Source organism: Branchiostoma floridae, chromosome 8 (genome assembly GCF_000003815.2).
Source record: "Branchiostoma floridae strain S238N-H82 chromosome 8, Bfl_VNyyK, whole genome shotgun sequence".
Lineage (NCBI taxonomy): Eukaryota > Metazoa > Chordata > Leptocardii > Amphioxiformes > Branchiostomatidae > Branchiostoma > Branchiostoma floridae.
This window is the reverse complement of record NC_049986.1, coordinates 947,132-964,402: the sequence shown is the minus strand read 5'-3', so window position 1 is coordinate 964,402 and position 17,271 is coordinate 947,132. Positions and strand designations below refer to the sequence as shown.

General features: G+C 39.5%; 3 protein-coding genes across 3 annotated transcripts in view; 2 read left to right on the top strand and 1 right to left on the bottom strand.

Moving 5' to 3' along the window:
* Positions 1-1,651: 1,651 nt before the first annotated feature.
* Positions 1,652-2,221, bottom strand: LOC118420546 (transmembrane protein 250-like; the record flags this gene model as incomplete). Its single annotated transcript, XM_035827398.1, is given in 1 exon segment — positions 1,652-2,221. A coding segment is annotated over 1 exon segment (340 nt), but the record flags the coding sequence as incomplete, so codon positions are not given.
* Positions 2,222-2,762: 541 nt separating this feature from the next.
* Positions 2,763-6,498, top strand: LOC118420523 (acyl-CoA-binding domain-containing protein 6-like). Its single transcript, XM_035827368.1, has 8 exons — positions 2,763-2,949; positions 3,337-3,401; positions 3,731-3,833; positions 4,191-4,261; positions 4,874-4,979; positions 5,095-5,184; positions 5,330-5,360; positions 5,602-6,498. Exons 1-8 carry the CDS (start codon positions 2,818-2,820, stop codon positions 5,757-5,759), a joined length of 756 nt encoding a protein of 251 aa, XP_035683261.1. The 5' UTR covers positions 2,763-2,817; the 3' UTR covers positions 5,760-6,498.
* Positions 6,499-11,454: 4,956 nt separating this feature from the next.
* Positions 11,455-17,271, top strand: part of LOC118420452 (tripartite motif-containing protein 2-like) — an 11,718-nt gene continuing 5,901 nt past the window's right edge. The window contains exons 1-5 of the mRNA XM_035827254.1: positions 11,455-11,867; positions 13,525-13,735; positions 14,213-14,335; positions 14,657-14,781; positions 15,368-15,545. Coding sequence (XP_035683147.1) covers positions 11,674-11,867; positions 13,525-13,735; positions 14,213-14,335; positions 14,657-14,781; positions 15,368-15,545 — 831 coding nt within the window. The 5' untranslated portion in view covers positions 11,455-11,673. The remainder of the gene's footprint in view (positions 11,868-13,524; positions 13,736-14,212; positions 14,336-14,656; positions 14,782-15,367; positions 15,546-17,271) is intronic.

Genomic DNA, 17,271 nt, shown 5'->3' with positions numbered 1-17,271 from the left:
GAGCACAGGGGGTAGGGGTAAAGGGAAGGAAAGAGATGGGAAGGGAGGGAAGAGATCGGGTGAGACGTACAGATGAAAGGAATGGAAGATGTCCAGTGAAAGGACAGGTAAGGGAAGAGGTAGGGTGATTGAGACGAAGGGGTAGAGGGAAGGGAAGAGGTCAGGTGAGATTGAGAGGAAGGGGCAAAGGGTGGGCAGGGATAAACAAGTCCACTTAGCCGTATTGTCCAGGGCAAGTGAAAGTGCTGTTCGGGCAAGTGCATGTCCTACCCCACTTGTCCGATCGGGCAAGTAAGATTTTTCCATTGATTTTGTTTATTTGTTTATTTGTTTATTGCACTTCCCATAAATGGTGGGGAGACAAAACAGGTGATACCACCTCTGCAAGTTGTCTCCCCGAAACAAAATACACAATACAAGTAAATAATAAGAGTCAACAATGGTATATACAGGAATAATCGGAAACAAACAATAACTTATATACAATACACATTCAATTAAATAATAAGAATAATCAAAAATGGTATGCACAGTGATAATCGGAAACAAAATATAACTTGTATACAAAATGCACAATGTTTATATACAAAGTTGAACGGTTAACGTGCTCTTGTTGCGAAGCACGTCGAACAGGAGCAGAACGACGTCCAAGTACATGGGGTGTCTGTATTATAAAGGTGTGTGAATCGGTTGTGTAGGTATTTCAACAACTGACGTTTAAATGTAGTTGTGTGTGATGACTGAGAGACATAGCGGCCCATGGCTCTAAGGTTTCCATCCAGCCCATTCCAAATACTAATGAGTCTTGGGATGTATGAGGTGGCAAACTGTTGAGTTTTAGACCTAAAAGGTGTTGCCATGTTGGCCCTAAAGCTTCTAGTCCCTCTAGATGAGAAAGAAACATATTTCACATTTTAGTGCAATCTTGATATACTTGTTACTTTTTACAGTCATGACATCAAGCAATTGTCTACAGAGAATTCCAAATTGCTGGAAGTGAAAATGCATATACAGTCAAACCTGTATTAGGGGCCACCTCTACAGAGGGGCCACCTGTCCATAGTGGCCACTTTTTGTCGGTCCCTTGGGTATTTTACCTACAAGTTGCCACCTCTATACAGAGGCCACCTGTCTATAGTGGCCACATTTGTCCGGTCCCTTGAGTGGCCGCTATAGACAGGTTTGACTGTACTAGTAACAGTGACATTTGAATTTTGGGCAAGTGAAAAATTGGTTCGGGCAAGTACATTTTTTATGTGCTTGCCCGATAGGACAAGTGGATTTTAGAAAACTTGTTCAACCCTGGTGGGCATATAGAAGTGAAGAATGAATTTGCTGCCTTTACACCATGGTGCCTGGCATAGCAAGCTGCATACACCTATAAATCTTATTTAACCTTTTGAGGACCTGAGCAGTAAAGTTTTCCATCAAAGCCCTTACGTATACCTTCCTTGGCTCCAATGGCCACTTTCATTTGCAGATAGTATTTGCGCAGATTCATGATACAGGTATACAGATACTTAATACTTGCCAATAGCATATATCTTCGTTTAGTTAAGTGACTGTCAGAGTGCAACAAGTGCAAAGCTAAAAAATGGGATTTGATACCAGGCTAAATAAACCAATGAATCAATCTTACTTACAAACACTGACCTAAGAAAAAGCTGTATGAAGATGTACTCTGACATGAAGACAACCCCACAGAACACGAACGCTGCCAGAGTGAAGAGAGCTGCACTGAGGTACAGCACCAGTCTCAGGAGACCGTGCATGGGGTGACAGCGGTGGTAGATCTCGAAGGACGCGACGTTGTCGGCTTTGGACCGGTGCAGTCTCCGAGCGTACGTGTTGGCGGTTTGGAGACACGTGGCGTGAGGTCCGGAGAACGTGCGCGTCCGGCGCGGCATGGGGAAAAACGGCATGATGTTCGTCTCACCGTCTGGGCTTTTTCTGCTGAGGTATAACGTTACAGTTCTTGTCTCGTAGAACATCAGACACTGTCACGGATATGTCTGTGGTTTTCTGTGGACTGTTCCTCTTCACCATTGGTTCAACATCCAGTGATTGGCTCTTCTATATCTTCGATAAGTATGGTGCACTGGAGATAACGAACCTTTAGACCAGCCTTCGGAGTTACTAACAGTCAAACGTCAATTGACACCCCTGCTCTGCTCATTTTGATTCCTTTACAAGTTTTTAATAGATAATATTCAGCAATATAATAGATAATAGATGACAAAGAATTTTGATAATGCTGTCTAATCATGGCAGATGTACACCCATTATTTCTTGCTAACCACTGAAATGGCAATCCGTTGATTTCTCGCGGGACGTTTTGATGTACGTAAAACAGGTTGTATCCTATATAACGATGTTGGTTTCACTTCCGGGTTAGCAGCGATGTTTCGATGGTTCCATGGCAATGTAGTCGTCCGAAAAGACTCCTTTTCCACGGAATGCAGCTCTCTTATCAAGTCCTTGCTATCTGCCAATCACGTGCACCATCTCAACAAGGTTAAGTGTCCAATTCGTCTTGAAATGTGAGTTTACCGTCGATGCGAAAATCACAGGTGGTCACAGGCGTCCATCTTGTCTCTACTAAGGTCAATGCGCAGGTGCAAAACTTTGCGGCTATGTCGTAAATATCACGGATATAGAAAATTTCGATCAATTGTGAACAGTTTATGGAGAATTTTTATCCATTATGATTTTTACATAGTTCAAATTATCATGATATGGAAAGCTAGGTTGTGGTGATGTCGTAAAATAGGAGTGTTCGACGATTTGCGGCTTTCAGACGACAGAAGACGGGACAACATGGCCGCCTGTGCAGACGACAGTTCGTCTCCTCTGTCGGACGTGTTTCAGCAGGCTGTGGACCATGTAGCCACCATAGCTCCACAACTTAGCGCCGATCAACTCCTGTATCTGTACGCCAGGTATAAACAGGTGGGATGTTTCGGACGTTTGGTCACGAGAATGACGCGAGATGGTGTTGGTGGAAGGGGAGGGGGGCATGTTGTTCGAATCTTTAAAGACGTGATTTAATATAAATTATGATTTATGATCTTATAGCACAGACGTTGTATAGACTAACCTTACCTGATCTATGGCAATGTTGATCTGTTATAAGGAATGTTAGTACCAATTGGTCCTTAGATTCTAAAGGCATTAAAATATCTGAGTGTGAAAATCTTGCTATCTTGTAATAAGTTGTATGTTATAATAACTGAGCTACGTGGGAAAGAACTGTAGAATGACTTGACTTGACTTGACTGAAGACAGGGCTTTAATAGCACCAGTGTAACATATCTTGTTTTCGTTTCTCTCTTATAGGTTAATGTCGGAAGATGTAACACTGCCAAACCAGGCTTCTTTGATTTCCAAGGAAAACAGAAATGGTAAGTCACATAGTGATATTTAACGTTAAGTTACATGTACTACTACTACTACAAAAGTACCCACCATTCAAATTGCCTACAAATTATTATATAATACACAGTATAGACTTATTAGTGCTTCTTAAGGCAAATATATTGAACTCCTAGTTCATCCCTCATTGAAAGCCTGTTTCCTTAATGCCAGGTATCCACACCTATTACAATTCTTCCAAGTGCTTACATCCTATTTGAGAAAGAGGAAAAAAGGACTTAGTAGCTATAATTCTAAGGTTTGTATACCCAATGATGATGATTATGACATTAACCGTGTTATATGTTTTTCTGTCCAGGGATGCATGGAACAGTCTAGGTGGCATGGCTCAGGACCAGGCTATGACAGAGTATGTGGATGGTGTGAGGAAAGCAGACCCCACATGGGAACCCAGAGAAGGAGTCAGTTCTTCCATGTTTACAGAATCAAACAGTACCAAAACAATTTGCTTAGCAAGATTATGTGGTCATTAACAAAACAGTGTAACAGTTACTGTAATATTTCTTGTAGTTTTATAGTAAATTATACTAATATTTTTTGCAAAACATGTATTTCTGCTGCCCTTCTCAGCTCTCTTTTCATGAAAGATGGCTTCAGGTCATATCTCTAAGTCTTTGAGTTTTTGTACATATTTAGTCACTTGATTGATTAAAGGAGAATAGGTTTTGTCGATCTTCTTTCCATAATACATTGAGTGCTAGACACAGATCTGTGTAATACAGAATTTTGTAATGTCTTTTATTCATTTCTGTTTTTAGGGAGACTCCAAGAAGACTTCATTCATGGGCCCAGTAGTTAGTACAATGTCATTTGAAGAAGAATATATCAGGTAAATGTACAAATCTTTTGCTGATTAACGACAAATGAACAGAAATATTACTGTACTTACATTCACAATGTTTGGCCATTCTAAGGTCTTGTGTAGAAGCAGGGCTCTAGCCAGCTCGAAATTTTTTTCCGTCAGCCAATTCCCATTGTCGCGAAAACACTATTCCAGGAGTTAGAAAGACTGAACTAAGACCTTGAAAAACAGGTTTTTAATGAGATTATTGTATGCGAAAGGCCACTGACACGCTTCGTCAACAATAATAACAATAGCAAAACAAACAGTGTTGCTTTTACGGCCGTGGACGGCGTCCCCAAGCCGCCTGTAGCTAATCCACCAAGGATTTTGTCCGTCAAAGTTGACAGATTGGTTTTAAAATTTTTCCTTAACACGCAGCAAATTTCTGTCAATTGACGGAAAAACGGACGCTGGCTAGAGCCCTGTGTAGAAGTGCATATTACAAGTACAATGTAACATTGAAAGTCAAAGTCACAAGAATTTGTCAAAAGTTCAGATCATTACCTCTTGTTGCCGCAACGATGAACAACTGAACTCTTGTCCTATCAATAGATGCCTCAAGCTGTATGAAAACTTTTAATATCTATATCATTTCAGTGACAAAAACAAGACTGTGTTTGATTGGTGTAAAGAAGGAAACGCAAAGCAAATGGCAAGGCTGCTGTCCAATGGGGATGTAGATATCAACCAACAGGACACAGAGGTAAGTATCATAGATTGAGATTCATGTATTTGATGCATGAATTTATAACAGGGATGTTTATAAGTCACATGCAACTCTTCTAAATGAAATGTTATGTTTTTTGTTGCTTCTCCAGGGCCTGTCTCTTCTACACTGGGCATGTGACAGAGGACATGAGGATGTAGTCAGAGAATTACTACAACACAAAGCAAACATCAATATCCAGGTACATCTTCTAGCAACTGACTCAAGTATACAAAACAGTAATGTTGCGTGTGTGTCCATATATTTCATTGGTTACAACTTTGTCTCTATCCACTGTCATGACACAAATCTTGTTGTTTTTTTTTCCCCTTCCAATATAAACTCAGGACGAAGATGGACAAACACCTTTGCATTATGGTAAGTCTGCATATGTGAATGTGTTTTTTTTCAGTCGAAAGGTATTAAAATTCTAAGCATTGGTCATCATCACCTGATCTGAATTGTGTCTTGCTGTGATGTAGTAACAAAATAGGAACTAGACATGTCTTATGAGATATTTAACAATCTAACATTTTACTTTAAACTGTGAAGGCTTCCTATTTTGAATGCAGCTACAACATTTACCCAGTTGTTGTTTTATCCACTCCATCCCCCTCAGCTGCTACTTGTGAGTTCCTCAGTATTGTACAGCTGCTGTTGGACAGCAGTGCTGACCCCTCCATACCTGACAGCGAGGGCAGCCTTCCCCTGGACAGCACAGACAGCAAACAAATCAAGGAGCTGCTGACTCAGTGGACAGCAAAGAGTAACACATAGCAGTGCCAGAAATCAGAACTATGTGATTGTGATTTGACTGAATATCTTCCAGACATTTCCCTACTCTCTGCATAGATAGACGTTTTCACAGGAAACCCAAGTGTTGAATTGTTATAAACTTTTTAACAAACATGCATTACAAGAATGTATTTGAGATATTATACAAGACACACACAGTTACCCCAAGTGTTGAATTGTTATAAACTTTTACACAAACATGCATTACAAGAATGTATTTGAGATATTATACAAGACACACACAGTTACCATTCTTTGTAAATAGCTCTATTAGTCATGTAATTGCTGTAAGAAACAGAAATCCATTCCAATGTACACTTAAGTTGATAATCATATGTGGATTTATTAAGCATCTGCTGTAATTGTTGTGCCAATACATCCAGACATGCAGCGTTGATATCACTGTCACATTTCTTTTCATTGATGTCAATGTACATAAATGCCATAGGCTGTGGCAACATAATGGAACAACTTCATGAATTAAAAGGAGGGGAAAGTGAAAGGACCATTTAATACATGTGGGATATTGTCTTACCATAATAACCTTTAGGTCACAGATCAGTACAGTAACAGTAACATTGTCATTTCAACTTTATTTCAGGCACTTGGCCCATATCACATACATAATAGATATAAAAACATACAATACAACAATACAAATACACTTTATATACAATAAAATGTTGATTAGCCAGGGCTTTTGTAAACAAGATTCACATAATGTGTCCAGAATTTGCTATGAAAGAAGGCATCTGAGTGGAACAAGTGGGAGATAATGTTGTTTTCAGATGTGGCGATGCGTTGTACAAATGCATGCGTTAGTTTAGTTTTCTCCTTCTAACTGTAACAGTAGCAGTAACAGTAACATATTGTTTGATAGCTTTTTGCACAAGAGATCGGTGGGGGGGGGGGGGTATTTGTACAGTATGTTGAGCCACTACTGACCCCACAACATCATGGCAGTAGTAGCTAGTACAAGATAACAAGGTGCAAGAGTCGACTTTTAGTAACCAGATATCCAAACAGATATTGATAAATGCCTTTTGCAAGTCATTGAAAATCATCACAGTGGCTGTTCTTGTAACTTAGCTACAGCGCAGACGGATAGACAGATGTATCATGCGTACGGCAGTATCACACTAGTAATACATCATACAACTTTGTAGAGCGTATACTTTTTTCAGCATTTTTCGTCTGTAGTGTAAAGGTCGAGTGGGGACAAGGCTGCTGGCTATCATGTGATTTTTAGTTATCGGCAGGCGCCCTTTTATCGAGAATGGCCGTTTGAAATGTCAAATGACTCCTGCAACAATAGAACGTTATTCAGTACCAAGGACAGTGTGGTAAAATGCGTGCCACGTTGGGATATCGTAAAATGATACCAAACACGCGATACGGGGGTTTGATAGGACTTTGGAACGAACGCTCTCTTGCAAAAACTCGTTTCATGTTTTGAGTTTAAACATTGAAGTTTACTGGAAAAAACGTAAGTGGAATCCCTGTATTTTATCTCTGTATATCAGCCATTTGTGTATGCCTAGTTTTGAAAATCTGGAAAACACGATACTTCTGTCACGCTCAACATTAAATGTTATTTGATTATATGACGGTTTTCAATGTTGGAAACATGAAACATAAGATTAATATGTAACAAAATAACGCATCAGAGACGAATATTTAAACCCCAAGTATGCATTGCTGTTCCTTTACCGTGTATAAAACGTGTATGCTATCGCCATTTCTCCCAACCTTTGTTTTGTTTTTGTTATGGAATTAGACATTTTCATGGCAGTTCGTTTCCTTCTTTACCTTCTTCAAAAAAATCGAAAAATTGACGTACATAATACGTCACTCCGCCCACACATTAAGATGAGCTGAAATCATGACGCATAGGGACAAATCGAACCACGTATCACCTTAATTAAACGAGTTGAATGCCGAATTTGACGTCACAACATATGGCGTGCTACGTGTAATACGTGTAAATAGTTTCCTCTTTACACGCAAATCTGTTTATTCATTATTCCTTACACAGTAGAAACACCGATCTGTCGTGACCATGCGGTCTGACTCTTTTTGTGCGGAGGCGTCATAATTATTTTACCAATAAATCAATCAGTAATCCTCTCCGTTTACAACAAAGAAGTCTGTAAACGAAGTCTTATGAGGATCAATGACTGCTAAGACGTCGTAACCAATGTAAGAACTTAAACATGCACACAAACAACTATTTAAGAAAAGATAACGAAATCTGCATGGCGACATTACTATTGATAGCGGAGCTCTCTTCCTTTTGTTCAGTCGTATATTTACAGTAGATAATAGACACAGAATGTAAAATAGTGTCTTGGTGGTGACAAAGTTTTGCTTGCAGGCTTTGAAGTGCTCATTTCTTTTCTCACTTTTGAAGAAAAAAACATTTTTTATAAAGTACGGGACGACAGACCATTTAGATTTACAAGAGCACGACTTCCTAGCTGGGCAAAGTCAGCAACGTTTGGTAACCGTTAGCAACTTGCGAATGACTCTACATCATCACCTGTAGGCTTCTAGAAACTCTGACAAACAAGAAATATCTCACTTCCATTGAGAGCAATTTTTTGGTTCAATCTACATGTAAAAGCCCTGCACATAAAAGAACCATACGGTCTGAAAAAAACGCCAAAGCTTAAGAGAAATTGGGCCATCACATGAAAAGAGATTCAAGTACTATATGATTGTCCAATGATATGAGTTGATACTTTACATGTCTATTTGGAAAGATAGATTTCTACAGTTGTTGGTGGTTTTCTCCTTTATCTATTTGACCCACTTTTTAACATTTATTGGTCCTTTCAATGGATGTGCTAAAGAATCTACCGGAAATGATTCAGGCATTTACACGCATAAAGAATGTCATGGTTTCAATACGGAGGCTAGACACAAGTTGGAAAGCCATTCATTTTTAAATTTGAACCGTATAGATCTATTGATGTTCGAAAAAGCCGGCCGTGGCTTGAAATAGGCAACAGGCATAAGTTTACTATCCTTTATTCTAATACTGCATTGACTTGATTTTTGGTTCAGTTGTGTGTAATGGCTGTACTCTTACTAATATACAGTCGGCAACAAAACACTTTATAAAGCAACACCATCTCCCCAATAATGGCAACTTTGGCTATATTATGTATACGTCGTGATTTGTCTTCCAGACTTGTACTGACATTACGCGCACAAATGAAGAAATGCACGAGTATTGGCTTGTACGCGTTTAGCTGTCAATAAAATTCTTATGTACTTTTAGCGTGCTTTCTGACAAGGAATGTGTAAAGTGTCTTGTCAAAACGGAAAAAAAATCACAAACATATGAGTTATATGTGTTCCAAGAACATATCCCAAAGTATGACTTAGTTTTAACAGCTACATTTTCTTGCTGTTATTGGGAGTAATTATTTTGATATATCTGCGAATTCATATAGACCTTGGCTTTTATTCAAATATTTAGTCCTTGAGTGTGCATATTACTTGATTGACTGTGACACAATGAGAGCATATTCATAACTTACGGCTTGTATTTATTAGGCTATTAAGCTGCCATTGTGTCCTCATGTATGAATATCGACTTTTTGATAAATTGAGTTGTTGATATTTCTAGTTTCTTTTGTCTCGCTAAAACGCTGACTATCGTAAAGTATCACATAGGAGATTGTGCACACAATTGTACCATTGTACTATGGCGATGTTGAGACAACAGTCCAAGGTTACAAGTCAGGAGAAACACACGCGAGAAACTAGTGCTTAGAATTGTGTACATTGTTACCACCATACGGGGCAAAATGAGAAACGAAGAGTATGTTTTATGCAAACAAATCTTGCAATTAATTTTGTCTCTTTAAGTAATTCGTGGGGCTAAGGGCTATCTGTCAATGTTCTAGTCAATAATATAGACTGAGAAGTTAGTTTATATTGTATTATGTTCCCCTCCGTAGACGTCTTTCCACATGAAGATGAATTTCACTTTTTAATGGAATGTTCTAAATACACTATTTTACGTAATGAGCTATTCACATTTCTAAAATCTATTACAGCAGATTTCAAGAACCTCGATGCTAAAGACAGATTTGTATATATCTTTAGATGCCACAACTCCCATAATGCTAAGTTAGGCAAATATATCAAAGACTGCTTTGTTATTAGAAAGAATAATGAAAGCCATGATTAGCCCAACTCGATTGTAACATTATATCTTGCAATTGTTTTAGCCCTTTTTGCTATGTTAATAAGGATGTTAAGTCTTATTCTATACACCTATTTTGTACTTTGTGTAATAGTTGTTGCCATACATTGTACCATGTACAAATGTCGTGCAATAAAGTTTTATCTATAAATGCGTTAAAGTTTACACTGTAAGTTTTCCCCTCCATTGACTTCTTTCCATCTAAATGTATGTGTTAATAAGCACAAGGAGGTTATATAACGTCCTTGATAAGCATAATGACATCATTGACTAGGTAGTGGTACCGGTAACATATTAGTAGTTTTTATAGTGACATGTTCCTGCCTTGGTGCTTCAGCGAAGGAATGTTTGCACAAGTATAATTCCCCTACACATAACGGGCTGTCTTGGAGACGACTGTTTGTGTCTTGTTGGTACCCAAAACACTATACTTTTGCTGTACTATATCATTAACTGGATAACAAGAACACTTTTGTGAAAAGTGTAGAGAGCAACGAGTTCCTCTGAGGCCAATTTTAGAGGGTGAAGGCCTTTGCGGGACCTGAATTGCTCGGTCTTTTAAGAAATTATTAATTACGTACTCCGTTTTAAGGCAAAACGACTACATTTAGGGTTAAGACCAAAAGTCTCCTTTGATATATTTTTTCCAGTAAATAAACTAGGAATGTGTTGGTCATCACGTTGTTGGTTTCATAGTTGTAAACTATAGTATACTTATGCTTGCAACGACTTTTAGTATTTGAAATCATGAATGGTAAGTATTATGAAGCCGCCTTAGTTTCGCCCTCTGCCTCGTGACATTTTTCCACGCCATGTTATTTCAGCTTGCCCTTTCCCCCGTCCCTTCCCATTGTATCTAACCCGCCTTTTCATGCCGAGACCTTCATAAATCATTCAGCATCCAATCATCTTCACTTTCGTAACTTCTCTTCCTTATCTACGAGAAAAACACAAAATATCTGTGTCTTTCAGCCAGTCTTCGTTTTTTGTTTTGGCTGTGTTCTGGTAGGCTTTGGTCTTTGTTTAAGTATTCCTCGTGCTTTTGTGGTGAAAATTAGATGTAGATATTGGATATTGAATTCAATACGCCATTGATGCAGGGCTTTAAATTATTAATGATTTCTTTTGATATCTCGGCACGCGACCTAAGGTCCCTTGGGCGTGGTGACAAGAGCAGTATGTCGCTTTTTTCTTTGTCAAAAGTCATTGGAAGATACCATTTTCCTTTCTAAGAAAGCCACCGAAGAACATTTTCCTAAGAGTCTCTTTTCTTGATGAAGATACAGAGTGAAAATTCAAGTCAAAGTTTGCAGTGGCGGCTTAAATAGTAAAAGTAGTCATAAAAGTTTGAAAATCTAGTTTTATTCTTCATTCGTAACACCCCATGAGATAATGGACTAACCCAAAACGCAGTAGAATACCGGCAGGGACTGACCGTGTTGTCTGGTCCAGTATATCACATTTAACAATTGTTACGTTATAACTGTCAGGTCACTCGTTTTTTCTGTGCTCGTAACGTCTATAGCCATCTAATCGTTCATTTAATGCTTCATTGTGTGTATTGTAAAGGCTACTGGTACTATTCAGGTGAAGGCTTGTGTGTTGGTGACTAGACAGTATAGTATATTTCTATACGTTATATTATAGTGTGGACCACTTTTTCGGAGTCAGAGTCCGAACATGGCGCGCTCGCCCAAAGGTTCGCCTCAGGAATCCAAGATGGCGGCCCTGACTGCCCCCTCTCCCACCGGCACGTCCACCGTTCTCAACAAGATCAGTGATGAGATGATCGTGTGTAACATTTGCTTTGAGACGTACAACCGGCCCAAGGTGCTACCTTGTCTTCACACTTTCTGTATGGATTGTCTGGCAAGGTGAGAGAAGCATTCTTACAAATCGCGTACCATAGGGTTATGGCTTAACTATAGATTGAGTTTTATCACTAAAAGCAGCATTAGACAGTCGTTTCCAAAGTTATATTGACGGATATCTCTAATAAGTGACAGAAAATTTAAGATCTAACCCTCAACAAGTGTCCTTGGCAGATGATACGTGACCATTTGATATCAAACTCGGAGGAAATTTGGCACTCCTTTGTATTGTATTCTTTTTTTCCGCATCATCCTAAAGAAACAAAATATTATGCAAAAGCAAGATGTGCAGAGTGTGCATGACGAAACATTTATTTTGGAATTGTCACATTGTATTTTTATTTTGGAAAAAGGTTCAAATTTGGTATAATTCCATAACAGGACACTACCTAGATATAAACAACCCATTGAATGTATTACTAGGCGATTTATCAAGTGAAACACCAGTAATTGCTAATGTTATAATTCTATTGGGCAAAATATATATCTATAAAAACCGGGAGAAATCGAATCTATCCATCCACATGTTTATTGCCTTCGTCAAATATGTACATAAAATGGAAAAAAAATATCGCAACAGCTAAAAACAAAATAAGTGAACATAACAAAAAGTGCGAACCCTTATACCTGTTTCTGTAATATCACTACCACAAGTACTTACCTGTCAGTGTATGTGCACTTGTATGTTCTTGTTTAAGTTTTCTTGTATTGTATGTTTTTTTTGTTTATCTGAGTAAAGTTTGAAAAAAAAAGACGTGCAGAGTGATTTTTCAACTGTTTGTATATTCTTCGTGAGTTGGGTTTAGTCTGCTATGTGCATGAGCAAAGTGTACTAGTAAAATGACCTACCCCGTCATTACATTGAGAAGCAAAACTATAATCATCGCGCATATGACGTAAAACTCACTTACGTATATCCGCTGTTATGTTTAAAATGTAGAATTATCCAAGACCAAGGTTGAATTCATGAGTCAAACTCAGCCAATGCTTTCCATAATTGAAATGCGACAAGGGCAAAATGTGCCAATTGCATGGTATCACACTTCAGGTTTTTTTTAGCATAAAGTTTTCTGTATTTTGTGGATAATGAAAAATCACTATGGCTTAAGAATAGAAATTGGATCTCGCATTAACTACTTTCTTAACCACATTGTTAACAGTATCTCACAACACTTCCTTTTTACTAGCCTCTACCAGGCTCCGTGGATCGGTAGAATCAGTATCCTCACCACGAATAAACCACTTCGCACCTATTAGATAGCGATTAGTGGACTTCAAAGAACATAGCGACCCCGCACAGTCTTCGTGGTGAGGAAACGTACTCTTCTTGCCGGCCGACTCCTCTAGCGTACTATAGACTCTATTTGTCCAATTTCTGCAATTAGACCACCGATCCACGAAGCCTGGTAGAGGCTACCTTTTTACAACCTTGGAGCTCTCAGACTCTCTTTTAAGATGAAGACTTGTAAAAGATTGTCTCTTTCCAATGCAAGCGTTTACACTAAGGTAAGACAAGGAGTAATACAAATGTTGGGATTGGACCTACCAGAGAGCCCTTACATGGAACGCTTATCACACAGCTCAAGATTGAAACAACGACTATGTCAGAAAACATCCGTACTAATAGTTATCAATTCGTTACATTTTTTTCTCCGAGCAGGCTGACAGCCAGTAAGACGGCCAAGAGTCCAAAAGGAAAGCTGACGTGCCCGATGTGTCGGGAGGAAACGCCCCTGCCCAAGAACGGAGTGAAGGGTCTGAGGGACAACTTCTTCGTCTCCAACCTGTGTCAGATCCTACACGCCGAGAGGGAGCGCACACGGAACGCCCCGCGACCCAGGTCACCTGCCCCGCCCAGGAGAGAGAAAAAGGTACGGTGATGATCAGTAACGAAAAATCCTCTATCATAGTGCAAGTCGAACCTGTGCATTCTAGCATACATTAGGCTTTGTAGTTGCATGTAGTAGTACAACTCGTTCTTACTTCACTAGTACTTGTACTTAGACTTTTCAGAAGGACTTGGAACTTTATCATCCTGACTTGTACTTAGCTTGTGATTGCAGAAGCGTACTGTAAAGGTCTGCTTCATCTTCATCTTCTATATACAGTATTTTCCTTCAGATTGTGTTCCTAATGTGGAAAATTTATGTCCACAGAAACAGTTACATTTCGGTTCGATTACGTAAAGCTTCTTCTAATACACTTGCATAGTATAAGACTATTCCCAAAATACCTTTGTAAATGGTAGAGAATCTCGCTTATTAATGTTAAGAATAGGAACTGTTGTTGTCATGAATATTTACCGTGTATACTAATATCGATACTTTCGTTTGTTCTACCTTTCGTAGGAGGTAACCTGTGGGACGCACGATGGAGAAGTCATCAAGTACTTTTGCGACAAATGTGAGGTGCCGATTTGCGGCGACTGTTTCGTCATGGAACACAACGGCCATACCGTCTCCAAACTCAAGGTCTGAAGAAGTTGTCTAGTACTTTTTCATACTTACATTTACCCTTAAAGAGAACAATTTTAAAGATAAATCATTCAGTATAAAATGTGATGAAGCGTGTTTACGTCCCTGTAACTGCTTACTAGTGCCTACCTGCTCACTAAGGGGGTGGCCACCTGAATTTTGCAATAAGTTTCCTGCAATTATGAATAAGTTGCTTGAGTAACCCGTGAATTGTGTACCCTATCACCTGGGGTGTTTAACCTTCACCAACATTATCAATATCAAACTCTCGTGTTTTATAGCCTTTTAACGCCCGTATGATTTGCGTGTGTTACCCAGGACGCGGCCAGTAAGTACTGTGAGCGGATCAGGGAGCGGGTGGGGGAATGTCGGGAGCGCGCCAAGCCTCTACAGCAAGCCGTCAGCCTATTGGTGGCCATGGAGAACGAACTGAAGCAGAACAAGTGAGTAACCAATAACAGCAACTATTACAGCACAAGTTATTACATGCTGTCTAAGCTCCAGTACATGTTGTATTTGCATACGTTTTCAACCAGCAGTTATATATTTTGTGAGCTCTGAACACGTAAACAAGCATCAACAAGTCGCATTACGTCATCTGTCCTTGGTGCTGAAAGAAAAATCGTTCGCTAGTAACTATTTGTTTTCTATATTCCTCTGATCTGAATCGACTGTAATACATACATACAGTACATGTAGTTTGTCAACATCATTATTTCTACTAAGATAAGATATGTGATTGACAATCCCTGTGGCTATACCATATGAGCAGCCATACAAATCCTTTGTTTGGATAGTCGATCGAAAGGACAAAGAACAAAGCGATCGTTCAACACTGTACATCTCAATTTTTTTATAAACTTCACGTTGTGAACATGTTACTGTAGATGTTCTTTGTGTTCCTGTATTTATGTACTCGTACATTGTTTTTATGTTGTTGGTCGCATAAAATAACTCAATGACTTGAGTATGCCGCCACCATATATGTTGTCAATTCATGTTGCAATAAAACAAAACACGATGTTACAGAGAGACAACAAAAGAAGAGATCCACCAGCACGCAGAGATGCTGATAGAAGCCATCCAGCAGAACGAGGAGGAGATGGTGTCTGCCGTGGAGGCGATCTACAACGATAGGAAGGACTCCCTGGCCAATCAGCGGGGAGAGATGCAGGCAGGTCTGCACAAACTGGAGGAATGCATGCAGGTGGAGTAGCATCTATTCTATTGGCTGTTTGCCGTCACGTGACCATGACGTCACTTAATGTCCGCCATGTTGGTGGATTAAAGATGAGTGCAAACTGATTCTGTGAGAAATGTTCTAAACAGTTGATTGCCGTTTATCACATCTATTCTATGGGCTGTTTGCCGTCACGTGACAATGACGTCACTTAATGTCCGCCATGTTGGTGGATTAAAGATGAGTGCAAACTGATTCTGTGAGAAATGTTCTAAACAGTTGATTGCCTTTTATCACATCTATTCTATGGACTGTTTGCCGTCACGTGACAATGACGTCACTTAACGTCCGCCATGTTGGTGGATTAAAGAAAGAGAGAGATAGGCGCAAAATGATTTTGTGAGAAATGTTCAGAGTAGTTGGTTACCGTCTATCTCAACATGCCTGCATCATTCCCATTCCTCTGACTGTTTGCGGCCACGTGACCATGAATCATTTAATGTCCGCCATGTTGGTGGATTAAAGGTGGGTGCAGAATTATTCTGTGAGAAATGTTCCGAGCATTTGATCGCCGTCTACCACAACACGCCTACTTTTTGCCTCTGTATATATTGAGAGCACGGAACTGTAGATAATACGTTTCTTTCCAGTTGACGAAACCAAGTAATTGTGATAGATGAGTGTAAAAATATCAACAGCACGAATAAGATCTAGACACACAGAGAAAGTCAGTAAATTTACATCTCCCAAGGGTGACGGGGGAGTTTGGGGCGGCGGGAATTTAATCTCCGAGCAGATCCTACAATGGCATAAAATAGTACAAAACTGGCCAAGGGGTGTAGTCAGCCAAGAGGTGTCCATTTGCCATGTAGCGAAACACACTCCTAGGCCGGCTTTACTCCTCTGCCAGCTTTTGATACTATCTTATGGTACCGTAGGATCTGCTTGGAGATTAGCGGGAATTTACGATGGCGTGTTTTTGACCACATAATCAGACAGATACGGGACAGTGGCAATTTTCTAGGGAAAAGGAAACCTGGTAAATATCATCATTTCGTTGGGATAATTTGTGTTTCCCCTGGGACAAGATACATACACTTATCTACCAGTAGTATCTGTTAAGATGTCAGAATTCTCTTTTAGTTACCACCGCCGTGTTGGACACGTTCCCAGGCAGGTGCTGAAGACTAACATGCCGATTGAAGATCTTTTAGCCAGATAAAAACATGAGCTTAGATGTATTCGGGACACGTGCATGCTTGGAACGTTGTCTGTCATGACAGAACACGCGAACATCCCTCTATGCTAATGAACAAGTTTAACCACGCGTATCTAGACCCGTCACATTGACAGGCACTCACTAAAGATAAGCATCTGTTTCGGTAATGAGAAAACGCATTGTTGTGTTCGCAATACAATTTCATTCCACATGCTTCTCGTAGTCATTGGCATTGTCCGCATTTAGAATTTAAAGATGTGTCTTCTTTTTGTCACAGACTACAAACTATATGAAATTTTCTTCGATTCAGTCGAGATAGCACCTTAAGTTAAGATACGAGACTTCTATTCCTAGACTAGTCATCTCAACCAGTATAATTTTGCTCTAACATTTGGGAAAGGGTTGCAGTCCTTTGGACATGTCCACTTTTCATTTTGCCTGTGAAAAAGAGCGTGGGGGGATTTTCCCGTCATACTGTACATACCGTCTGTTTTCTCTGTCACTACAAGTGGAATGATAGCTCTCGGGTGAGCT